At 44.2% G+C, this 20,366-nt stretch overlaps 1 protein-coding gene across 4 annotated transcripts in view; it reads left to right on the top strand.

Annotated features, from left to right (window-relative positions):
- Positions 1-14,781, top strand: part of LOC146190005 (uncharacterized) — a 51,449-nt gene extending 36,668 nt beyond the window's left edge. For 2 of the 4 annotated variants that reach the window (XM_084604729.1, XM_084604728.1), the window contains 3 exons: positions 2,285-2,358; positions 4,043-4,141; positions 14,574-14,780. In XM_084604729.1, coding sequence (XP_084460855.1) covers positions 2,285-2,358; positions 4,043-4,141; positions 14,574-14,707 — 307 coding nt within the window. In that variant the 3' untranslated portion in view covers positions 14,708-14,780. Of the gene's footprint in view, positions 1-2,284; positions 2,359-4,042; positions 4,142-14,573 lie in introns of those variants that run through there. The other 2 variants (XM_084604730.1, XM_084604731.1) reach the window with 2 other exon arrangements.
- The last annotated feature ends 5,585 nt before the right edge of the window (positions 14,782-20,366 follow it).

Below are 20,366 nucleotides of genomic sequence, written 5' to 3'. Positions count from 1 at the left end.
TTACGTCACCGCAAAAAGCCGTTTCGACAGACCGCAATTCGCAGCACAAATTTGAAACACGTGACTTTTCTGAATACCAATCAGAGAAACAACATGGCGCCGAACGGCGGCCATGTGTGCCGAAAATAGGGCCCCTGGTCATTTGCATCAATCCAGCGTATGTGGAAAAGGAGAAGCGCGCATGCGCAGACTGGTTATGTGAAATAGGTCGGTGCCTCGAGAAATAAACACTGTTTTGCCAGTCCTATTAAATGACTGCAGCATGAGGTATGAAGAAGAAATGAACAAGGGTAAATAGGGTACGCCTCAGTTCGCAGATGAGCCAACGTTTCGACAAGTGGACTGTTAAATTTTCTAGAAGAGATGTGAAAATGGGCCTGTAGAAACTGCCGCCCAGCGACACTACCCGCCCTTCGAATGGCGCGCAGCCACTTCGCAAAGTAATATTGGCATGCAGAGCACGTAAGACTAAGGTAATGTACAGCAGCCTCGGAAAAGAACAGCAGTTTACAATAGGCAACGAAGCACTGGAAGTGGTAAGCGAATATGTCTACTTAGAACAGGTGGGGACAGCAAATCCAGACCATTAACGCTTAACTACTAGGAAAACAAGACTGGTGTGAAGCGCATTTGGCAAGTACTCGCAGATTATGACTAGCAGCTTACTGGTATCGCTCAAGAGGAAAATATATAACAGTGGCATCGTATACCAGTATCACTTAGGCGCTAGTGTCCTCTACATAAGTTGAGGACAGCGAAGAGAGCTATGGAAGGGAAAATGGCAGGTGTAAAGAGATAGGAAGTAGAGTTGGTCAGAGAAATAACTATAGTTCATGACGCGGAAATCAAGAAGACAGGAAACAACTTTATTAAACGCATTGCATTAAGCGTTAAGAATGTCCTGGGCCAGGGTCACTAAGGCCAACTGATCTTGCAGCTGGTCAGAGGCTAACCAAGCCCGCCACGTTGGGGGAGGAGGGTGTGGAAAGTGAGGAGATTGGAGGGCGACAGGGCATGAAAAGATGCAATGCTCCAAGTTTGCATAGTGTTCTGGGCAATTTGGGCATGCAGGGGAATGTATGATTCTGTATAGAAAAGATCGGGCAGGAGTAAGCAGTGTATTTAGTTGTATGCGTCTAAGAATGCGGATTTGCGTGGTAGTGAGAGATTTATCAGGAAGAGGAAGTGTACGCAGTCTTCTCTAATGTTGTCGTAGTGAACGTTGATTTCTTTTTTGTAGTGAAGAGTAGTGTCCCACGTTGGTGGATAAGGCCAGGGAATCCCAGGCGCCCGGTGTTGAAGTTCGCGGGCGAGGCGATGCACCACCTCATTGCCTGGGATTCCAGCGTGACCAGGAATCCACCTCAGTGTTACAGTGTGGGGACGTAGTTTGGTAAGGGCTCTGTGTAGATCATCGTGTAGTTCTTCAGGAATGCGACCCGTGTGAATGGCGCGTATAGCTTGTATTGAATCAGTGTATATGGTATATCCTGAAGGGTTAGGGGGTGCTTGTGCGAGGTCTTGAATACTGGTAACTATTGGTAGGGTCTCGAGAGTCGCTGTAGGAGGAGACAAAATGAGCATGGACAGGACATTTGGGAAGAGAGGATAATTGATGGCCGCCCAGGGCAACAAATTGGATTCCAAGTGATGGTAGGCATAACGGGGGGCTGCAGAAACTTAGGTGGGCGGATGAGGTTTAAGAGGCAGAAACACCAAATTGAAAGGCTGTGGATTGCTTGTCAAGCGCTTTCTTTGTGTGAAGGCCATCACAGGCAAGTATTAAACTCGAGAGGCGTAGAAAATATTTTAATTATTTTTAAAGCTTATGGAAATGCTCTCGCATTCCTGACCCGTTGCTAGCACATTGGCTGTGACATAGATTCACTATATATATATATATATATATATATATATATATATATATATATATATATATATAATTTCTGACGTCATTCCATGGTTACATGCCAGCATGGCAGCGTTCTAACGCGTGGATAACACTGGCGGCGTGGTAAGATGGGGTTGTAGAAAAACAGATGCTTATTGTGGCTTTCGTGGGATTGTAGGCGCATCCTGCGATGTAAGCAAGTGTCGATTTCAGCTAACTCTAGCGAAACTATACTTAATGGCCACTTTCTTTCCCTAAAACTTGTGAAGGCTGCCGCCAGTGGCGCAGCAAAGGTCGGTGGGCGACGTTGTTGTCAGTCGTCGTAGCCGAGACTCATTTTACGAATGGTAATGTTCCGGAGAGTCTTACATTAAATGTAAAATTGCCTTCCAGAAATTACTCTCTAGAAATTCGGTTGGAATACTCCAAGACGCGAAATGAAGCATACCTTAAGATAGTGGGCGAAGGTGAGAATTCTGGAATTTTTATGTCTGATATGCATCATAAAAGTGCGCAAAGACTGCCGGAGTACTGTTGTGTACAGAGAATGCAGACATTAGCGAACGGTTGTCTACGGTGGCGTCATTTCCTATGTGTATGAAAATGCACCTTTTCTGATGGCATTGTGTACGCAGCTCGAAAGAACAACAGTCTCCAATTCGCTAGATTTCACGTAAGAGAAGGTGAAAAGTGAAAACTTTATTAGTAAGTGAAAACTTTATTGAATATTCCAAGGGTTTCGCGGTTGTGAAGTCTCCGTCACCTTCTCTGGCGCTGGCGACTTGAGACTTCTCATCAGCAAGGATGGGCCCCTATTCCAAGGCTCCACTGAGTCGTGCTGCATCAGTCGCGTGCTGCACTAAGGCCCTTTGGGTCGCGAGCTCGCCGCTGGTGAGCCGACTTTCCCATTCCTCCGCACTCGGGTCTTCGTGTTGGTGGAATGCTTTGTTGCGTTCGCATTCCCACGTGATATGATAAAGTGTAGGTGTGGCATCGCACCAAGGGCAAGTGGCTCTGTATTGTGTCCGGAACATTTTATTAAGTATGTGTAGGTTAGGAAAGGTGCATTGTACAACTTTACCCAGTGGCTCAGCTCACACTGCCTGAAAGGTCGGTGTGGACTGAGTTGTTAACGCATATCTAAAATGTGATGAGGAATTTCGGCATAAAGAAGCGGTCGTAAACAGTGTTGCAATTTCTGCCAGCCACATAGAATTTTCATGAAATTTTTGTTTTGCGTTTAAATTGATAGAAGCCGATTTGCTGCGATTGTGTAGTGGCGACAATATAGGACAAACGGGATCATTTTGGAGGTTCTAGGATTTTGATCTGGTAGTGCTCTTTTGTCTTAAAGCAATTTCTCCCCTGCATTTAGCACCTTTCAATTTAAGCAACGATTTCAATCATGCTTTAGACTACAAAAAGTCCTCGTCGAGTTTTTTAACCGATTCACTGAACCTCAGTATATATATTGCTCATGAGACTCTACTGGAGACGCACAGGGATAAACGCTCTTATTTATAATTACAATTGCGGATTAGAATCGACTTAATTAAAACGACCTGTTGGGTAAGTTGGTTATTTTGCTTCAGCATAACTGCAGCGCGAAAAAAAGACGAGCACCAAAAAAACTCTATTTGGTCGTCTTTTTTTTTTTTATATCTGCTCTGTCGGCAAGAGACAGCCGTGGTAGCTCAGTTAATGAAGTAGTCAACAGGCCTGTGAATTTTATTTTCCTCCTTACAACAGTCGCAATAACAACTGGAGACCGAGACCTTCACGAGCGTTCGTCGAGTGCAGACTTCTCCCCAGTCGTCACTGTGCGACTGCAGTTGGTTCTGTTTAGTAGTCCTCGTCCCCGTGCCGATCTGCTGTAAATAATGCCCCGTAAGTAGTGTATAAAGACACATTTGTTGATTTAATCGACACTGACTCGATCTCCTTCATTCAATACTCATAACGTGAGACCTGTACGGTGATCTGTTCCATGAAGAAAGGTTTATGAAAGTAGTGGACGTCATTTCTGGCAACATATTTCGTGAGGCATGCGTGATTACCATGTAAGCATTTTGCATGCCAATTTTTGAGGTGCTATTCAATATTGGAAATGTGAAACTGAAGCCGATTCTTTTTTTTTTTTTTTTTTGACAGCTGAGGGAAAGCGGCCACCAAATTTTCATCCTCCGTTTGTTGTCTTGTTCGCTAGCGACTACTGCATTATCGTTAGCGATAAATACCCTGGTCCAAATGGTAAGCTAAACCGTCATTTTGTATCTACATCATTGTCGCTATCGACATCAACCTCGCCCTCAATCGAACGCTGTCAGACATCACTGTGTTCATTGCATGTATTATCCTAGTACCCTATCGATTTATTTTGTCGAATGTCATATATCCTCATTGGAATCATTTTAATATACTAAAGCTGGACGAGCCTAAACGAATGCACTTTACATCGGGTGTATTACATACGGCGTGAATAAAGTGCAGTACAAAAATTGTCTAATAAAGCAAAACCTGTTAAATATTCTTATGCGCTGTTACCTAAATATAAAAGCTTTACCTTTACAAACATGGATGGTAAAGTTATCGCGGCGATATCTTGTAAGAAGCCCATCTACAGTAAGGTCAGGTTGGGGATGAGGGCGGGGAGTGGTGCGGAATGATTCTTAAAGGTTCCCGTTTGTGGCTGGTAAGCTTGAAGTGAATTCCCAATGCTGAGCGAAATCACTGAAGGCGGACTCACGCAGGATGCGAGATTGAGTGTCCTTTACCATAGCACATGCAATAAGCACATGCTTCAGAATCGACGGCGACAGTTAAGCAATGTTTTTAGGTATGGCACCGCTTCTATTGGTAGTATATGCTGACGTCAGTTGAACACTCTGAATAAATGAATATATCCTGAAACACTTCAAAGAAACATCTTCGACGGGCAATGTGAACATAAACATTCATACATTCATAAGAGTGCCATGACTTCAGCGGTTGTCTGACAGCCAACAGAGAATAAAAAGAAACATAACTTGAGGTGATTACAAAAAGATATATTTTGGCTTACAAAACCAACCCTGTCAAGAACACACGTACGCTCTCCGTATTTACGGCCTGAACTGGAGTCGAGAGAGAAATGCGACAGCATTGCACTCTCGAAGATTTATTCGATGAGATTCTTCGCAGGATTTTCATGCACGCTTGACAAGCCGGATTGCGAAAAGCAGCGACGCTTGCCAAGCTAAGGCGTACTGCATTCAGCCGTTTTGTAAGCCGCGATTGCAAAGGAACTCAATGCGCGCTTTCATTAGTTTCTTGTTTATCAGGTACTAAAGGTCATGTGAAGAAATATTATTTCTATGCCTGTTTTGACACCTGTGTGCAGCAAGCAGCTCGTCTCAAGTGATACTCAAGAGAGTGAATTGAAAATTTAATTTATTGTAATGTATTAAAGTAATCGTTCAACCTCACGGTTGAGAGATTCGATCCTCAACTGCTGAGCTAGAGAACGCAGCTTCGATTCCTTCCGCAGAAACCGCGTATACTCAATGCAAAAAAGCACAGAAATCTTTCAGCTTTCGTGATTTGAAATGATGGATTTACTCGCACACTCTGACAAGTAAACGTTTGTTAAAAATATATGTGGCCGACATTTACCAGGAGGCCTCTAACGCTAGCTTTTTAGCGGATGTCGCTCTTAGACTCTAAGCCCCAGGAAGCTATATACCATTGTGGATTTTATTTTTGTTTTTATTGTAGTGATGCTGTAGTGATTCCAGATATGTCTCGCATTTAAGATAGCACTGTTTCTTAATAAAATATACATGTATATATGGCACCGCCGGGGTGGCGCACAGGTTACGGCGCTTGACTATTGTTCCCAAGGACGCGAGATCGAATCCCGGCCTCGGCGGCCGCTTTTAGGTGGAGGCGAAAAGCAAGGCGCCCGTGTGCTGGGCGATGTCAGTGCACATTAAAGAACCTCAGGTGGTCGAAATTTTAGGAGCCCTTCACTACGGCGGCTCTCATAGCCTGAGTCGCTTTGGGACGTTAAACCTCACAAACCAACCAACCAACCAACCAACATGTATGAGTATATATATATATATATATATATATATATATATATATATATATATATACACACATACATGTTGGTTGGTTGGTTGGTATATATATATATATATATATATATCTATATATATATATATATATATATATATATATATATATATATATATATATATATATATATATATATATATATATATATATATATATATATATATATATATATATATATATATACCACTAACGGCGCGTTGTTTTTCCTTCTGCTTTTCATTAAATATTCTTTGTCCCTAAAATCCTCATAAGACTATTATTTTCAATATCAACAAATAACGTAAACAAATAATAATAAATCACCACCGTTTACCTTTGCCTTGTAGACTGTTCGCTTCTTTAATTTATATATAAAATTTAATATATATATATATATATATATATATATAGATACACTCGGGGGATGAACTGCAAATAATGATTGATGACCTAGACAGGAAAAGTAGAAAGGTAGGCTTGAAAATCAATATGCAGAAGACTAAGGTAATCTTCAACAGCCTCGGAAAGCAACAGCGGTTTACATTAGGTAGCGAAGTACTGGAAGTAGTAGGCGAATATGTCTACTTAGGACAGGTAGTAACCGCAGATCCGGACCATGAAAAGGAAATAAGAAGAATAAGATTGGGATGGAGCGCATTTGGCAAGCACTCGCAGATTATGACTAGCAGCTTGCCGCTCAAGAGGAAAGTATACAACAGTTGCATCTTGCCTGTACTCACCTATGGGGCTGAAACGTGGAGGCTAACCAAGAGAGTTCTACTTAAGTTGAGGACTACCCAGAGGGCTATGGAACGAAAAATGGTAGGGGTAACATTAAGAGATAGGAAGCGTGCACAGTGGGTCAGAGAAATAACTCAAGTTACCGACATTCTAGTGGAAATTAAGAAGAAGAAATGGACATGGGCAGGACATGTAGTTCGAAGAAAGGATAACCGATGGTCGCTGAGGGTAACAAACTGGATTCCAAGGCAAGGAAAGCGTAGCAGGGGGCGGCAGAAAGTTAGGTGGGTGGATGCGATGAAGAAGTTCGCAGGGGTCAAGTGGATGCAGCTAACACAGAACCGGGTTAAGTGGAGAAATGTGGGAGAGGCCTTCACCCTGCAGTGGGTATAGTCAGGCTAATAATAAGAATAAATAAATATATATATATATATATATATATATATATATATATATATATATATATATATATATATATATATGCGAGAACATTTAGCGTACTCGGCCGCTTAAAAAATTATAGAGCAATGTGTACGCTTCATTTAAAGAAACATTTGATTGGACTCGACGTTTCGACCAGAAGCTGGCCTTCATTCGCACTCCTGATGAAGGCCAGCTTCTGGTCGAAACGTTGAGTCCAATAAAATGTTTCTTTAAATGAAGCGTACACTTCGCTCTCTCTCTCTCTCTATATATATATATATATATATATATATATATATATATATATATATATATAGAGAGAGAGAGAGAGAGCGAAGTGTACGCTTCATTTAAAGAAACATTTTATTGTATATATATATATATATATATATATATATATATATATATATATATATATATATATATAGAGAGAGAGAGAGAGAGAGCGAAGTGTATTGGACTCAACGTTTCGACCAGAAGCTGGCCTTCATCAGGAGTGCGAATGAAGGCCAGCTTCTGGTCTATATATATATATATATATATATATATATATATATATATATATAGAGAGAGAGAGAGAGAGGTTGGGCTCCTGCCAAAACGTCGATTCCAAATAAACTTGGAAACAGTATGAAGCAATTTTTCACTTGTATGTAACCTCTAGCAACCAAGTACGTCTATTTACTTATGCTATATATATATATATATATATATATATATATATATATATATATATATATATATATATATATATATATATATATACCTATCCATACTACTCAATAAATCTTACACAAATGCTGGTAATTATATTTCGGAAGTATCAAGGATATTTTGAACACGGGGTAGAAAAACGTAGCATTAGAAGCTTCTTTGAAGAACACAAGCAAACGGCGGAAGAGATTTCGTGAATTCAGTTTCGGTGGCGCGCAGAAATTATGGCGATCAGGAACTTGAAAAATACTCGAAAATGCATATGGTTGCACAGAGGAAGTCGGTGACTTTTCTCATAACTACGACGCACTTAAAGAAAGCATACCTCCCTTCAATGCTCGAAATCAGTTAGAAGCAGAGAGAAATGAGATAAGGTGAAAACCGTAAAAATAGCTCCGCCGAGGTGGTAAAGTTGTAAGGGCGCTTGACTATCTGCCCAAGGATGCGGGATCGAATCCTGGCCGCGGCGGCCGCTTTTCGATGGAGGCGAAAAACAAGGCGCGCATGTGCTGTGCGATGTGAGCGCACGGAAAGAACTCCAGGAGGTCGGAAGTTATGGAGCCCTCCATACGGCATCTCTCATAGCCTGAGTTCGTTTTCGACGTTAAACCCCATAAACCAAACAGTGAGGTAATTGTAGTGTTGAAAAGGAAATGGGGCATGATGGACGCTTGGGGAGTACCACTCCTCTAAGATAATAAGGAGGTGATGCATGTTGGCCAGAGTGGACTTCAGCCATGCGGTTTGTAAGAAATGCCCCGATATAAGTGTACTACGTAGTACGCCATTATGATTGCGCGATAGTCAACGTGCTCAAATTCTTTGGATAAATCCAGAGCTAGGATAGCCTTTGTGTGGCCTCGATGTCTGGGTCAAAGACGTCTGTGGGAATCTGCAGCATGGCATCCTGCGTGCACAAATGGGAATGGAAGCCAATCATGCTGTGGGGGTAGACAGTGTTGTCCGTCATGCGTTGATTGAGTCTCGCCAGCACGAAGTTTTCAAAGTGTTTCTCGAGACACGAATTGAAAGAGATGGGGCGTAAGTTGACTATTGTGAGTGGTTTGTTTGGTTCAGCTATAAATATAACTGGCTGATGTCAAGGCTATACAAGGGTGCCCTCCGCCCTGTATTTGTTAAAGTAGTCCATAATCGATCGTGATCGATTGATCATCCAGGTTCCGGAGCATGTAGTTGGAAGTTTTGTCAACACCTCGAAAGGAAGAGGTAGGAAAAGTCAGGAAGGCTGCTCTGACTTCGGCTTCCGTAATATATACGTCGAGAGTGGAGTTTGGCCTCTGTAGGGAAGAAGAAGTCGTATGTCCTGCGACTTCTGCGTTTGTCTGAGGCTGTTCAAGAGGACGTCTAGAGTTAGGTCTGTGTTCTGTACGAGTCGAATGACGTGGTGTTCCTTAGCTGTTTTGGAGGGTGCAGAGTCGATGGGATGCCGAAGGATTTGCTAAGCTCGCTCGGTGGATAGATTGCCGGCCATGCTGTCACAAACCTGTCCACAGTTGGACAAGCAGAGCTCCTCTGTATGTTGGGAGATATATGACTGCAGTGTTGCCAACCGCTTTTTCAGAGCGTGGTTAGGTTTGTTCTTTTCTAGCGCTCCAATAGGCTACGATATGTGTTTCAGAGACGGACAAGTCGAGTCTAGTGCAGGAGTGCCCTGTGTTTCGATATGTTGGGTGTGCGTGGAGACATCGGTCATGAGTGGGCTCACCCATTGGTCGATATCTGTGATGGTAATGGTAGCTAGCTTGCCCATTTGCAGTTTGCGTATACCAGTTTGACAGCTTGTGTGTAAGTAATTTCTTGTGAGGCTGTGTGAACGGGACAGTGAAAGAGATAATGTAGTGGTCGCTGCCTAGTGTGTCCTGTTCTACGGGATGTTCATGAGGTGGCGGCTGAGCATCGGGTCTTCAATGATGTCCATGCAGATGCTATTGCCGATTCACCTGGGAGTAGGAAAATTATTCGGAAGTACAGGTTCGCCAATTTGCTCGGTGCTAAAAACAACAGCTTTAAATTGTGCATGCTGGGAACATTTATAAATCTATGTGAAAGCTTATTTTCGTGTGGCATCACTTCAGGGTACAACTTCGCGCGTCCTTTCTGAGCATTATTCTTGGTCTTGTCCTTCGTCTTCTTGTAGTCTTTTCTGTTTAGCGGTTCCCTTTGTTTTAAACAATATCAGGTTTGTTATCTGGCGGCGGCAGCATTTCACAGTGTAAATTAGTTTCGCACCGATACATCCGATTTCAATTACTCGTGTGGTACCAGTCAATCGCTGTCGCGCGCGATGTAGCGGAAAGCGTCTGCTTATCCTGGTAAGCTTGTCTGAGGCTGCCAAAACGGCTTGAACTAGCACTATAGCTGCCTCGATCTGCTTAATTCAGGCTATTGACACTTTAACGCAGTCACGTTTAGGATCCCGTTAACCTAGAAAAATCCAGCTTCAGTGCCAGCGTTGTGTGCGAAAAACGTTGTTGGAGGCACCTAGACCGCTTGTAAATGCGGTAAGGCGAAAGCCTTCCCTACGACTCTACTCATTTGCTTCTTTTTTTCCTTTATTGCGTTGTCTCTTTTTTTTTCTATTTTCTTGCTATTTTTTTTTCTGTCTTACTCTTTCAACTTGTTTCTTTTTTGTAGTTCTTTTATTAACGGTTACTCTCTCTTCTCTCTTTCCCTACACCTTTCCTCTTTCAATCTTGACAGACTGTTTTCGATATTGTGACGCAATGAGGAGGCACGACAATAAAGCTTTGCAACGGGCTTGCATGTTTTCTGCACACTTGTGACGTATTTGCACAAATTCGACATTGGTTTAGGTTTGATGTCTGCTCGCTATATCGACGTCCATGGCTTTTCGATGTCGAATTGGCAATTACTTCACATCGACTAAATTTTTCTCATCGAGACAATTTTTCACCGTGTGCCTCATACAACCATTATTTTTGCTCATAAATCACGTCACTCTTCCACAGAGATGTAAAGACCCCCTCTGCGGACGTACACTGTGCACACCCATGAGCCTGTAAAAGCGTTCGCCTCAGAATCACGGCCATGGCTTTAGCAGGTGGTATATTTGGGGGCAGGCATGGTGGACGCTGATAGGACGTATGATTGTCTGACGTCACGTGACCACTGGCGTAGCTGATTTGACATGAGCTGTGAGACGAGTAAAATCCAATCAGCCGTCCCGGAGCCTAGCTTGCATCCTACATCAGACACGCTGCCCCTAAGCTATGCAGTCATGTCCGTTGTCACGAAATCGGCGCACATTTTTAAGTCAGCGCGGCGCGAAAGCAGCCCTCACGGCGTCTACGTAGTCGACTCCGCGCGAGGGGAGACCGTAGCCTTGCACGCATCGGCGTCACCCTCCTTCTCATCACTCGGCGGCGACTGAGACTCACCCGAGGTGGAACGGTATGATAGATCAAATCGGGAGGCCTGTGGTGAAACAGCCTCGGGACAAGGGAGGCCTTGGCATCCCAGACCTGGGCATAGTAACCGCAGTGCTACACGTCAGATGGACGCAGACAGCCCTGAATTCAGACATGTCTCTGACTCGAAGCTTGACCTCGTTCTTCCTAAGCCCCCGCCTTCGTCTTCTTTTTTCGCAAAGTACATTTTCGCACTGCGCTCCCCGTTCTGGCTCTCCTTCGCCCCTCTATGCATAACTGCTTGAAGCGACTCAGAGGCCTGCAGGCCGACATAGATATTCTGGCAGTACCGTTAAAAAATCTAGCCAATCTTTTGACGCCGAAACTCCCCCCTAGGTATAGTCAGAGATCTGCCTTATATGCTTCCAAGCTGGAATCTGATACTGGCAAACTTTTTGGATGCAAGCAGAGCGACGTTCATGTATCGCCTTGCGCGCGGCTTTCTCCCCATCCGCGCAGGGCGTTCACACGGGCGAGCTTGCATCCAGTTTGCCCGTTCTGTGGTGGTCGTGAAGACATGGTGCATATATTTTCACAGTGTCTTCCCAGCAGCCCTCCTTCGACGAGTGGCTGACTTGATAGATCCCAGGAGTGCCGTATCAAACTGTCAGGCACCTCAACCCGTTGCCCAGGCATGCTGTGAAGCAGTTTGTGCTCTTGCTCGTTGAGTGCATAAACCAAGTCTGGTCTGCCAGGTGCGGCGCTGCGTATGGACGCAGTGTTCCAGGCCTTCGTGAGGTACTCGCACGAGTCCGCAGAGAGGTCTGGTTTCACCTCAGCCGTGAGCAGCGTCACCTAAGCGAGCAAAAGTTCATAGACGTGTGGAGCAGGCCACGGATTATTTGCACGATCTCTGGACGTACCATAGCAGTATTGATATGAAGCACTTTAGGGTTACAGTTGTCCTTCAGGACATCCGAGGTCCAAAGAAAGTCCAGTCTCCCTGTGTTCGGCCTGCTGTCACAGCGGGGACCTTAAACACAGTTGTGATAGTGTTCGGTGACTGCTGTGTGCGTTTCACCACACGACTGCCCCTTGCCAGGGTACGGCCGTCATCCCGAAACAAAAAGCTCCGCCCCCCGGACATCCGGGAGGAGGAGGAGATACCGGGGATGATGTATGAATGATGACGGGCAGACAGGTTACGTGAGACCTTGAGGTGCGGCGCCTTCTGGAGCCAAACCTCCTCCCACCTGACAAAGGCACCCGATGACCCGGCCGGAAGGTACTCGTCCTCTCCAGAAGTTTCGGCGGCGCTTGACCAATGACAACGCACGGCTCGGCGGGAGGAAAAGTGGGCGCTTAAACGAGCGAAGTTACGTGTATGTGTGCGCTGGCCGGGGCGCGTCGTAAGATACAGACGAGGAGCGCCTTATTTATTGAGGTTGCGTAGCTTGAACGGCCAGCAAGCGTCTGAGCTAGTGTTGCCGCGAGTTAGCAACTGCTACTGCTCGGCTCCCGGCGTCAACCCGCTGCTCGGCAAGCCCACTGCACTGAGAGGGAGCATGGCGGCCACATCGTGACTCTCCAGATGTCGGTCTGCGGCAGTGTCCGGTGAACAATTTGTTGTTTGTTTATTTGACTCTATCGTGTATTGTTGAGTGTTGTAAAGCCTCTGTGTTATTGAATACCTGTTTACTCGCATGTTTTGCGTTGCCTTTCTGTGAACCTCATGTCTGTGTATTTTCAGTGTTAATGTGTATTCCTCTGTGTCGTCTCTTGCTGTGTATGAAGTTTGTTTTGCTTGTCACTTCCGACTCCGACACTTACTCTGGCTTGAACCGGCGAAAGCTGGGCACCAAACGGCCACCACCTTCTGTCACAACAAGGTAGTTGACTTCCGGCTGGGCTTGCCACGCAACTCGAGGGCATCTCCTTTGAGACCGAGACAGCTACGCCCATTCACTTTAAGCGTGTCTGGGAGCGTGTGCACCAATAGTGGCGCATCGTTAATATCACTATGTTAGTAACGGATAACATCCGCACGGCCTGGTTAAAGCGAACCGCTCTATATATTTCTGCTGGCCTTTGTCATACGAATGTATGATAAAGAGTACGCGCGAAGTATTAGAGAAATAAGTTAAGGGATTACAGTGGGGCGAGTAGCAACATACTTGAACGAGAACGAGGATACGTAAGGAGACTTGCAAATGGTAGATATTACCGTTCTCGCGTCAAAATCTTAAAGGCAAGTCTTAATTGTCTCCCAGGGTTTTTCGTGTGTTCAGAAATGCGTCTCTGATTTGTCCGCATGCTTACAGCGCAAATGCGCCAGGACAATGGCCAATCTCGGCGCATATTTTGTGGCATGATTTAATGAAAATCATTTCCGCGCCTTACAGAGACACAATCACTTTTACGTATAGCAAATAAGGCGTGGTGTTTTTAACCTAATTGATTTAAAAGCCTCGTCAACCAGAAAATCCGGCGATAGCTTTGCGAGGAAAATTCCATGAGCATGGCGCTGGAAAGTGGTAGCTAGCAGCCTACATCGCCGAGCATTGATTGATTCATGGCGTCTGCAACTTAACAAGTCCACGTGAGATCAGAAGTATAGGAGCAGCTGCCATCTCGGGTTGCTCAGCTGATGTGGGCACGTGGAATAGTTATTTTCGTTCGGTATGCTAAGAATAAAACCGCTCGACAACCCACTCATAAGCAAACCTGTTCATAGTATTTTAAGACAGAGACAGCCTCTAGGTATTCGTCCACGAAAATGGATATTTACGTACCCATTCTTACAGCTTCTAACTACTCACAAGCCGTTTTAGGCTCAGACATATCTTCAGGGATATTGTGACGTTTCTGGGGTATAATTCTCGTGTAAGGACTTCTTTGGTAAGAGCGTCATGTCCCCTCTCTCTGCTTCGTCTCATGTTAGCGCTGTTTTATCCAGAGAACTTCGACTGCTTTTCAGGCACAATCACCGTACAGAACCGTCTTAGGGTATCTGTGATGCCCTTTCAAGAGCTGCACCCCGTGTACCGTTGACAGAACCCGATGTAGATAATATCAAACTAGTTTCGATATCCACCAAGGACGAGAGAAATTTAACCAGAAAAATTCGCTGATGGCTTCACACCAAAATTATGAGAACAGCCGCCTAAACTTTTTATTAAATGGGCTTCGTATATTCAACACTAATAAGTCGTTAAGTCGAGGTAATGAAACTAACTTTCGCAGAGTAACAGTTAAAGCTGAAGGGAAGGTTGGGGTACGCTGACGACTCACACGTTACTTTTCAATCTCCCTTACAGAGAGGGCAAAATGCGTATACTGGACTACGTATACGTTCTTTAATGAGGAAGATGTATTGTGCGAGTACACGTTCCAGCTCTTCTGCGCGCAGCCAAATCTCACTGTCAGCCATTCCAGCGAGTGTTGGAAATAAACGTATTCCGTATAAAAGTGAGTGTGAAAATAAAATACTGGAAAAGCCAAAACGTCTCGTTGTGAACCTTTCAACAATTTTTCATATGGTAAGTTTCCCAATCTGTGTCTATCGGTATACCACCGCAACACTGTAACAAAATTGCTCAAAAACTATGGGGTAGTTGCTGCGAGTTGCCGTAACGCGAAGTAACAGACGTTCTTCGCGACCATGCACATCACTTATCAAGAATTGATGCCGTGTTCATCGATTTTGCACAGGTACTAGGTATGGCGGCCGAAGTTGTCCCTATAATGAAAATTGCCAATGTTGACGTAAAGAGCAATGTTTATACCTCGATTGTCAATTTTTTAACCAGCAGATACCAGTTTGTTTCTGCTAATTGCTGCTCACTAACCAATGTTAAATCTGGTGCACTTGGTGGAGGTGCTGGATACCTCCACCAGATGTCACGTAGTGGTGACGAGGTCGACGACACAAATGAAGGGTCGATGATTGCACTAAAGAAACTCTTTACTTGGGCTGACTTGCGCTCGCAAAAGAACTAAGTAACTCGGCGGCGGCGATTGAAAGAAACGTGATCATCGATCGTCGAACAAAGAATGCTCGCCATACTCGTCAACGCTCAATTTAAAGGCTGTACAGAACAATCTAGATAACGTCGCGAACAGCTACCAGCACGGGCTGGAACATTGTGGAAAGACACCCGAGTGGCCGGAACCTTCGAGACAGATCTCGGTGCATCTTGCGCTACAACAAAACTGATAAAGGTGTGACTCGCGACATCGAGCATTAACAAACAAAGATTAGGGAACTGATACGCGGTCCAAAATCAGAGTGATAAGCCTGTATGCCGGCGGCTGTTAAAAAACAACAAATACTGTTTTGAAGGTTTCGCGGCAATATTCTGATATGAGGTGCAATGTACAGGGTCGTCCACTTTAAGTGCGAACACGGCTCCGCGTGGCCGCGCTCCGCGAAGCGCCAGCGGATCCGGCGCGTTCACGCATCGAAGCAAAGCCGCGCAGGCGCACAGGGGCCCGGAGGAGGAGCTTCGTGTCGTCTGCTACAGCGCTGGCGCGCACCTCGCTTGCATTGCTGGAAAGCAGACGACACGAAGCTCCTCCCCAGGGCCCCTGTGCGCCTGCGCGGCTTTGCTTCGATGCGCGAACGCGCCGGATCCGCTGGCGCTCCGCGGAGCGCGGCCACTCGGAGCCGTGTTCGCACTTAGAGTGGACGACCCTGTACTTTACCCAGTGGCTCTGCTCACACTGCCTGAAAGGTCGGTGTGGACTGAGTTGTTAACGCATATCTAAAATGTGATGAGGAATTTCGGCTTAAAGAAGCGGCCGTAAACAGTGTTGCAATTTCTGCCAGCCACATAGAATTTTCATGAAATTTTTGTTTTGCATTTAAATTGATAGAAGCCGATTTGCTGCGATTGTGTAGTGGCGACAATATAGGACAAACGTGATCATTTTGGAGGTTCTAAGATTTTGATCTGGTAGTGCTCTTTTCTCTTAAAGCAATTTCTCCCCTGCATTTAGCACCTTTCAATTTCAGCAACGATTTCAATCATGCTTTAGACTACAAAAAGTCCTCGTCGAGTTTTTTAACCGATTCACTGAACCTCAGTATATATATTGCTCATGAGACTCTACTGGACGCGCACAGGGATAAACGCTCTTATTTATAATTACAATTGCGGATTAGAATCGACTTAATTAAAACGACCTGTTGGGTAAGTTGGTTATTTTGCTTCAGCATAACTGCAGCGCGAAAAAAAGACGAACACCAAAAAAACTCTATTTTGTCGTCTTTTTTTATATCAGCTCTGTCGGCAAGAGACAGCCGTGGTAGCTCAGTTATAGAGGTAGTCAACAGGCCTGTGAATTGACGAACACCAAAAAAACTCTATTTTGTCGTCTTTTTTTAATATTTGCTCTGTCGGCAAGAGACAGCCATGGTAGCTCAGTTATAGAGGTAGTCAACAGGCCTGTGAATTGACGAACACCATAAAAACTCTATTTTGTCGTCTTTTTTTTATATTTGCTCTGTCGGCAAGAGACAGCCGTGGTAGCTCAGTTATAGAGGTAGTCAACACGCCTGTGAATTGACGAACACCAAAAAAACTCTATTTTGTCGTCTTTTTTTTTATGTCTGCTCTGTCGCAAGAGACAGCCGTGGTAGCTCAGTTATAGAGGTAGTCAACAGGCCTGTGAATTTTATTTTCCTCCTTACAACAGTCGCAATAACACAACTGGAGACCGAGACCTTCACGAGCGTTCGTAGTGTGCAGTCTTCTCCCCGGCCGTAACTGTGCGACTACAGTTGATTCTGTTTAGTAGTCCTCGGCTCCGTGCCGATCTGCCGTAAATAATGCCCCGTAAGTAGTGTATAAAGACACATTTGTTGATTTAATCGACACTGACTCGATCTCCTTCATTCAATACTCATAACGTGAGACCTGAGCGGTGATCTGTCCCATGAAGAAAGGTTTATGAAAGTAGTTGACGTCATTTCTGGCAACATATTTCGTGAGGCATGCGTGATTACCATGTAAGCATTTTGCATGCCAATTTTTGAGGTGCTATTCAATATTGGAGATGTGAAACTGAAGCCGATTCTTTTTTTTTTTTGACAGCTGGGGGAAAGCGGCCACCTAATTTTCATCCTCCGTTTGTTGTCTTGTTCGCTAGCGACTACTGCATTATCATTAGCGATAAATACCCTGGTCCAAATGGTAAGCTAAACCGTCATTTTGTATCTACATCATTGTCGCCATCGACATCAATCTCGCCATCAATCGAGCGCAGTCAGACATCACTGTGTTCATTGCATGTATTATCCTAGTACCCTATTGATTTATGTCGTCGAATGTTATATATCCTCATTGGAATCATTTTAATGTACTAAAGCTGGACGAGCCTAAACGAATGCACTTTACATCGGGTGTATTACATACGGCGTGAATAAAATGCAGTACAAAAATTGTCTTATAAACCAAAACCTGTTAAATATTCATATCCGCTGTCACCTAAATATGAGAGCTTTACCTTTACAAACGTGGATGGTAAAGTTACCGCGGCGATATCTTGTAAGAAGCCCATCTACAGTAAGGTCAGGTTGGGGAGGAGGGCGGGGAGTGGTGCGGAATGATTCTTAAAGGTTCCCGTTTGTGGCTGGTAAGCTTGAAGTGAATTCCCAATGCTGAGCGAAATCACTGAAGGCGGACTCACGCAGGATGCGAGATTGAGTGTCCTTTACCATAGCACATGCAATAAGCACATGCTTCAGAATCGACGGCGACAGTTAAGCAATGTTTTTAGGTATGGCACCGCTTCTATTGGCAGTATATGCTGACGTCAGTTGAACACTGAATAAATGAATATATCCTGAAACACTTCAAAGAAACATCTTCGACGGGCAATGTGAACATAAACATTCATACATTCATAAGAGTGCCATGACTTCAGCGGTTGTCTGACAGCCAACAGAGAATAAAAAGAAGAAACTTAACTTGAGGTGATTACAAAACGATATATTTTGGCTTACAAAACCAACCCTGTCAAGAACACACGTACGCTCTCCGTATTTACGGCCTGAACTGGAGTCGAGAGAGAAATGCGACAGCATTGCACTCTCGAAGATTTATTCGATGAGATTCTTCGCAGGATTTTCATGCACGCTTGACAAGCCGGATTGCGAAAAAGCAGCGACGCTTGCCAAGCTAAGGCGTACTGCATTCAGCCGTTTTGTAAGCCGCGATTGCAAAGGAACTCAATGCGCGCTTTCATTAGTTTTATCAGGTACTAAAGGTCATGTGAAGAAATATTATTTCTATGCCTGTTTTGACACCTGTGTGCAGCAAGCAGCTCGTCTCAAGTGATACTCAAGAGAGTGAATTGAAAATTTAATTTATTGTAATGTATTAAAGTAATCGTTCAACCTCACGGTTGAGAGATTCGATCCTCAACTGCTGAGCTAGAGAACGCAGCTTCGATTCCTTCCGCAGAAACCGCGTATACTCAATGCAAAAAAGCACAGAAATCTTTCAGCTTTCGTGATTTGAAATGATGGATTTACTCGCACACTCTGACAAGTAAACGTTTGTTAAAAATATATGTGGCCGACATTTACCAGGAGGCCTCTAACGCTAGCTTGTTAGCGGATGTCGCTCTTAGACTCTAAGCCCCAGGAAGCTATATACCATTGTGGATTTTATTTTTTTTATTGTAGTGATGCTTGTCTCGCATTTAAGATAGCACTGTTTCTTAATAAAATATACATGTATATATGGCACCGCCGGGGTGGCACAGAGGTTACGGCGCTTGACTATTGTTCCCAAGGACGCGAGATCGAATCCCGGCCTCGGCGGCCGCTTTTAGGTGGAGGCGAAAAGCAAGGCGCCCGTGTGCTGAGCGATGTCAGTGCACATTAAAGAACCTCAGGTGGTCGAAATTTTCGGAGCCCTTCACTACGGCGGCTCTCATAGCCTGAGTCGCTTTGGGACGTTAAACCCCACAAACCAACCAACCAACCAACCAACCAACCAACCAACATGTATGTATATATATATATACCACTTACGGCGCGTTGTTTTTCCTTCTGCTTTTCATTTAATATTCTTTGTCCCTAAAATCATCATAAGACTCTATTCTTTTCAATATCAACAAATAACGTAAAAAAATAATAATAAATCACCAACGTTTACCTTTGCCTTGTGGACTGTTCGCTTCTTTAAATTATATATATATAATTTATTATATATATATATAAATACACTCGGGGGATGAACTGCAAATAATGATTGATGACCTAGACAGGAAAAGTAGAAAGGTAGGCTTGAAAATCTATATGCAGAAGACTAAGGTAATGTTCAACAGCCTCGGAAAGGAAGAGCAGTTTACATTAGGTAGCGAAGTACTGGAAGTAGTAGGCGAATATGTCTACTTAGGACAGGTAGTAACCGCAGATCCGGACCATGAAAAGGAAATAAGAAGAATAAGATTGGGATGGAGCGCATTTGGCAAGCACTCGCAGATTATGACTAGCAGCTTGCCGCTCAAGAGGAAAGTATACAACAGTTGCATCTTGCCTGTACTCACCTATGGGGCTGAAACGTGGAGGCTAACCAAGAGAGTTCTACTTAAGTTGAGGACTACCCAGAGGGCTATGGAACGAAAAATGGTAGGGGTAACATTAAGAGATAGGAAGCGTGCACAGTGGGTCAGAGAAATAACTCAAGTTACCGACATTCTAGTGGAAATTAAGAAGAAGAAATGGACATGGGCAGGACATGTAGTTCGAAGAAAGGATAACCGATGGTCGCTGAGGGTAACAAACTGGATTCCAAGGCAAGGAAAGCGTAGCAGGGGGCGGCAGAAAGTTAGGTGGGTGGATGCGATGAAGAAGTTCGCAGGGGTCAAGTGGATGCAGCTAACACAGAACCGGGTTAAGTGGAGAAATGTGGGAGAGGCCTTCACCCTGCAGTGGGTATAGTCAGGCTAATAATAAGAATAAATAAATAAATAAATATATATATATATATATATATATATATATATATATATATATATATATATATATATATATATATATATGCGAGAACATTTAGCGTACTCGGCCGCTTAAAAATTTATAGAGCAATGTGTACGCT

This window comes from Amblyomma maculatum, chromosome 5 (genome assembly GCF_055883805.1).
Source record: "Amblyomma maculatum isolate TAMU_Amacu chromosome 5, ASM5588380v1, whole genome shotgun sequence".
Lineage (NCBI taxonomy): Eukaryota > Metazoa > Arthropoda > Arachnida > Ixodida > Ixodidae > Amblyomma > Amblyomma maculatum.
This window is presented reverse-complemented; position numbering and strand designations above follow the sequence as displayed.